The following is a 6,539-nucleotide window of genomic DNA, read 5'->3' on the forward strand; positions in this document are numbered from 1 at the left end:
CTTGATTAGTGAGCTCAGCTTTGAGCCCAGCATGCAGTTACCAGGCAGAAAACAACAAGAAGGAGGGATGAGAGAAGGGGGGGGGGGGGGGGGGTGTCGTGTTTGTATAACCCAACACTCACACAGAGCTTTAATACTCTGACTCCCTCTATAGAGACAGGGCTATACATCTATGCATCTAGACTGCCGTCTTGTGCTGAAATCCAGCTCTGGTGACAAACGGCAAGGAATCCTAATATCCTGAGCAGACAAGATCACAAAACCAGCCCTCGATTCAGCACACCCTGACCTTCCATCAACACTATGCAGTGCATACGTTTCTAAACTTAATCTCTCTCTCTCTCTCTCTCTCTCTCTCTAGATATAAACCCATTGTTTTAAATAAAGAGACTCCTGTTCTGCTGAAGTAAACAGCTGCAGTATTTAGACACACTACTGGCTCTCTGGTCCTAAACAGACTCCACTTCTTTTTGGTCCTACATTAGTTAATTGCCTCTTAGCAGATTCAGTTAACTATTTTAGACGCTGCCTGGAACCTGGACTGGATTAGATCTCAAGGGGCCAAGTTGAGTACCGCTGAGATAATGAATTGAGATCCAATTTTACAAACTTGTTAACTTGTTAAACGAGAACATGTAGAGAATGGTATGGAATGGAGGGAGGGGTTCAAATGTCACCTCCGACCCCACTGCCCAGCCCCCCCCCCCCATATTGTTTGGGAGGACCTGGCTGGGGGCCCCCGGGGGTCCTGTGACACGGCATGCTAATCTGCTTAGCGCTGGCGTTTAGACTATAAACCCGTCATGTGCTCAGAGCGGCGTGAGGCCTCTTTGTGCCAAACAGCTGAAAAGAAGATTTTTTTGTTGTCTTTTTGGTTGTTTCATTTTGTTTGTTTTACTGGTTTGTATTTTAGCTCCAGCCTGGGGTTAGCTAGTGGCAGCTGGCAAACTGGTGACCAGTCAAAGGCTGCCAGCAACTTTTCTGAGCCATTACTGGTTATAAACCAGAGCGAGCGAGTCAGCCCACATACAGTGTTAAAAAATGTTTCTAAAAGCATCTTGAAAATATCAGCTCTGTAGGTTTCATTTTCCTGACAAAAATAAATATTTCTACACAACATAAACATCACAACTCGTCCCTAAAAGACTGAAGTACGTTGTACGTTGGTGTATATATATATATATATATATATATATATATATATATATATATATAAAAATACGTTTTGTGTGACCGGGGTAAAGGACACTATACTCGCTTTTTCTTTTTTTGTCTTTTCTCTGTGGGTGTGACGCGCAAACGTCTCAGACAGGTACGAACTACTACAGAAGGTTATTGTCAGAGCTCAGTCATTTTCCAGGAATAAAATCCCTGTCAATAAAATTCAAGGTAACAAATCTCAGTTTGTGCATATCAAAGAGATTCACTGAACTGACAACACGCCAAAGCAAAGCAGCTTCATGCATATGGAAATGATTCGTTGCTCAGTGCAGTCCAGTTCAGTGAGAGGCTGTTTGTGTCAGCAGATCACACATACACAGTTCAGACACAGCGCACACACACTTATTGGAGTTGCACTCCCCCCCATCCAGACACACACACCACTCACACAGAAGCACAGAGAGACACGCACTCTCTCTCTCTCTCTCTCACTCACACACACACACGTATGTTTGTTTTCCTATACTTGTGGGGCTTCTCATTGACTCGCACTATATTTTTATTTACTATTTCTAACTCTAATCAGACAAAACTGCACACAGGGTGAAAGTCGACAACAAACTAAATATTTTGGCACTTTTTTCTTTTTTTTTTAAAGGCATATTTAGTTTTTAAAAAGGTGTTTTACAAAGTGGGGGACATCCCCACAACGTCATTTTTTTCAGGAGTTACTATCTTTGGGGGGACATTTTCTCAAATTTTGTCGGCACATTGATAATAATACCTGCCCCCCCCCCCACACACACACACACACACACACACACTGCACTGCTCGCTGCCTGTGACTCAGGGTTGAGGAAATAAACTTCCCATAGATACAAAAGCATTCCGGGAAGGAAAACGAGGAATTTTTTTTTTTTTATGTCATTTTGCTTCCCGAAAGTAGCAAATTCATCATAATCATTTTAAACATGTCCTGTAATAGATTTGCTAACTGATCCAGTAAAACTACAAGCTGCTCTCCAGCCCACGCTATTCCTAACTGGAAAAAACAACTGAAGATTTTCCAGCTTCATTACTTGTTTGTTTCTGGACTATAAAACATTTTCACGGGTTTGTGAACTACGGGCACAGTTCTGCAAAAGAATGAAAAAAAAGAAATATATACAGTTAAGAATGCCCTACTTAATTCACTTCCTGTGCAGCAGTCATGAAGTCCCATCCTAAAGTCAGAAGCAAGTACTGACATCAGCTTCACACGAAACTGCAGTCCGATAATCCTTGACTTGGGAATGACAATATACAGTATACAGCATGAAACTAAACACCTAATTATTTTTTGAATATTTTTATAGTTTACAAATTCACCAGTTGTGTTTGTCTGTCGCGCTCTAGATGGTGAACTTGGTAACTGCCTTGGTTTTCACTTTTATCATACACCCCTAGTCTCCTTTCGGGTTGACCATAAGCCGATTCGACAGAGATCTTGTAACCATTCAGGTTCGATGAGATTGCTGTGTGACTGTGAGGGCCCTCTGTATGTGCCTGCGTTGTTAGATTTGTTTTAGTTTTGGCAGCAGGGAAAGTCTGCCAGAGGTTCAGCTTCCTGGGATCATGAGACCTGTCTTAGGACCAACGGCTTGGGAGGCAGTCATGGGACCTGGAAGGCTAATTAGCGACTGAACAGGGTTGTTTTTCTTCAAATACGGATCATAAGAACGCCTGGGCTATAAAAGGGGGACACGAGACCGGGGCCAAACCAAAGCATCCAGGAGAAAGGAAGGAGAGGAGAAGAGGAAGCACCACACACTGCTGGAGAGGAGAGTGGAGAAAGGAGAGAGAAGAAATGATGACAGAGACAGCTACTCGTGATGATGATTAACATGTTGAAGGTGTAAGGACTGTGTAGACTTACTTGCTAGCTTTGTTGTTTTGTGCTAAAAATAATTTTCTTTGTGTGCAGCAGTGGTTGGATTGGGGACTGGACTGGGCTGGACTGGGCTGGACTGGGCAGAAGGGTGTACGCCTGGTTCTGTAGACTCCCCGGACTGTATTTTGGCTAAGCCTGTGTTAGCTGGATAACTTTTGTTATGGAATGTGTACTCGTTTGAATTACATGCATCTTGGTTTGCATGTTTTCTTTGCATTTGTTTTGCATGTGAAAGGAAGATTCAATACTAGTTCATGTCTTAAATTTACAGCAGAAAGCATTGGGGGAGCTTTTACAAAGCCTGGAGCAAAGCACAGGCAAGCATGGAGAAGTACAGTGAAATCCCCAGGAAATGCATAGAATAGACAGGGACAGCATGGTAAACTGCAGGGACAAGCATTCGAATGCTGGAAGACTTGAAATAGGTTTCTAAACACTATCACTGATTATGAGAAGCGCATACCTGGCATATAGGATTCTGGGTTGAGGATCCTGTACTGAACAAGCAGAACGACTTTCTTCTGTTCCTTACAAAACCATTAGTCCCGAACGACGGACCGAATGCGTCTCTGTTTGAAAGAAACGAACCCTTATGAAAACTTTTACCTGTGCTGAGCCGCCACAGTCATTTTTAACTCTGCCACACTGTTACCATGTAATCACATTGCAGAATTGTCACAGCTCATAAATACAATTCATAGACAGAGAAGCAGTTACTAAAGAAAGAATTATATAGACTTCAGTGTAAGGGTAACCTTAAATCAAAGTTTACTATGTTAAATTTGCACAATAATTCTGTAGTTTTCTCATGCCTTTTCCCATGGTTTTAGTATGCGTTTACCACAGTTTACCATGCTTTGCCATGTTATTTTAATTTTTTTTTGTATATGCTTTTTCATACTTCTCTGGGCTTTACAAGGCTTACCTATTCTTTCACATACTTTCACTGTGCTTTATTACACTTTGCTATATTTCTACTTTGAAAAACTTTAACAAGGGTGGGATACTGGGTCCTGGGAATTGAAGATAAAGTTTGCAGACTGTCCTGCCTTGAATTTTGGAGATCATGCATTCAAACCCCCACCCCCCTCAAAAGAAAGCACCAACACCCTGGGATTGGGGTGTGGTGGGGTGGGGGGTCACAGTGGGCTGTGCTCTTCCCTTTGTCATCCTATGCCTGTGACTGGAATGGAGGCTGGGGTGTTAAGGGGAGGCTTGCAGTTATACCACACTATCACGGAGAGAGAGGGAGAGGGGGAGGAAAGGGGGGGTGTGAGGGAGAGGGGGACTGAGGGAGAGGGGTCAGCAACAGCTGCAGGAGTCTCCAGCAACACATGCACCTTCATTTTCATTCTCAAGAAGAAGAAGAAGGGATTAGAGCAAACCCTTACAAAAACATGCTGCAGATTTCTTAATGCAGTATATAATGATGCTCGCCGTTGCAGATCTGTTGGGAGTATTTTGCAAAACAGCTGCAATGCAGAGGAAATTTAAAGAGCTGTATTTCTAGTATCTTGATTCAAAACTTCCAGCAGTTGATAACAAGGACTCCTTGACATTAAAGGTGCATTTAAAAAAATAATTTATTGATTTTTAAGTGGAAAAACACATGTTATTGTGTTACTGCTACAGCAAGCACCCCAGAATGTTGATGTAATGGGATGGGCTGGTCAACTTTAAAATTGAGCAAATGCCTTCTTAGATACCTCAATTTACCTTTGGCGGGGGAGGGAGGGCAACACGTAAATTGGCTCCGGTTGCTACCCCATCACCAGCTGTAAAACTTGGACGACCATCCTACCCCCCTTCCTCCGTGTCTAATAAGATGTTGTTCCTTCGCAGTCTGAACAAAGTCGTAAACAGTCTTTTTGCTTGGTGAATTTAATCGTGGTTTCATTTCGGGGGGTGGGGCGGTGGTGGGGGAAGTGGTTGTGATTATATCTATATCGTTATCGTCATACATAATTGAGGGAGAGGGGCGGGGCAAGTTTCAATTAATTAAAAAAAAAAAAAAAAAAAAAAAAAACGAGACGCGTGGTTTATCCTGGAGTGTCGGTTTTGTTTTCCTCAGATAGATCTTATGTAACCCGGATTGAAGCCGGATACGCTATGCAAAGCCACATGTAAAACATATCAGGTATACTGAAATGCAAGACGTGTCCCCACCGGGGTCGTGTCACTGTACAACAAGAAATCAAATGGATTGATAGTGCCTTCGTGTCATAATAAAGCTGTCGTCGTGAGTGTATTTACATGCGTCTGGTGCGGTCTGACTGTATCTTCCTTATATTCATTCTGCATTAAAACTCAAATATGCGTTTGTGTGCAGTTCAGGGAACGTATTGTGCGTTTTTGAGGGTGTCCCGTGTGTGTCTGTTGGGCACACCCAGTTTCTGCGGATTTACAGTAACCCCTGTAATGAAGCGTGGTGCATGGGCTATCCACGTGTATTTCCTTCTGTTGAAGAAACTGTAGTGACACTAAAACAAACGTAATACCCATAAGGCCAATGAGCGAGCTACATTATATTATTAAATTATACATCATTGTTAAAATCTAAATAAAAAACACAGCGGGCCGGTTGTGTCTTTGTGTGACCTTTTTTAGATTGCTTTTGTAAAACAAATCGTAAAACAAACACCAATCGCCAAACTTGTACCCGTGTTAACAATCAACCGCCGCGTGTGCTTATGTAACATTCCCTGCGTCTGTGGAGAAGATATCGGGTCAAACTGCTTAAGTGTCCCCGGCCTCTCCTCTCCTCCGCCCGGCCGCGTCACTCGCGTCATGGCGCAATCGGCCCCCGGGAGGAGCGAGTGGGCGTGGGCACCATCGGCTTTTCAGTCGACACAAAGAAAAACTGCCCTTCTTAGCTCAGCAGCTACGGGTTTCGGGTTTAATCTAAAGCAGAGAGAGAGACACACACATCACCTCCACAGATATATATTTGAAACAGTGTTTGGTGGAAGTCAGGGAATAATGTCTGCTTTCGCGTACTCTGATTATTTAGCCGCGGAGTGCCTGGTGTCTATATCCAGCGGCGCTGTGGTGCATACCCCCTCTCCCGGTACCAGCCACCGCCAACAGAGACAGCTCGAAAGTTCAAGCGAGGACAAAGAAGTTAGAGACACGCTGAAAGAAGGAGCCAGCATGCTTGCCGTGGCCGGGATCTTAACCGACCTCCACAGCAAGTTCCGACCCATGTCTGCCTTCTCGGAGAGCAGTAACTCGTCGCTGGGGGACCCGGACGCTTTTTCCTGTGGGGAGAGCGGATACACCACGCTGTCTGATTCAACTACCCCGACCCCCACCCCGACCCCTGGACAGAGGGAAGAGGGGCGATCGGATACGAAATCGCCAATGAAACGACACCAGTGCACCTTTGATGGATGTGACAAGATTTACGGCAAATCGTCTCACCTGAAAGCGCACATCAGGACGCACACAG

At 44.0% G+C, this 6,539-nt stretch overlaps 1 protein-coding gene across 1 annotated transcript in view; it reads left to right on the plus strand.

Moving 5' to 3' along the window:
- The first annotated feature begins 5,912 nt into the window (after positions 1–5,912).
- LOC121301171 (Krueppel-like factor 9) overlaps positions 5,913–6,539 on the plus strand; it is a 1,862-nt gene continuing 1,235 nt past the window's right edge. Inside the window, exon 1 of the mRNA XM_041230311.1 lies at positions 5,913–6,537. Coding sequence (XP_041086245.1) covers positions 6,071–6,537 — 467 coding nt within the window. The 5' untranslated portion in view covers positions 5,913–6,070. The remainder of the gene's footprint in view (positions 6,538–6,539) is intronic.

The sequence above is a fragment of the Polyodon spathula genome, chromosome 27 (assembly GCF_017654505.1).
Source record: "Polyodon spathula isolate WHYD16114869_AA chromosome 27, ASM1765450v1, whole genome shotgun sequence".
Lineage (NCBI taxonomy): Eukaryota > Metazoa > Chordata > Actinopteri > Acipenseriformes > Polyodontidae > Polyodon > Polyodon spathula.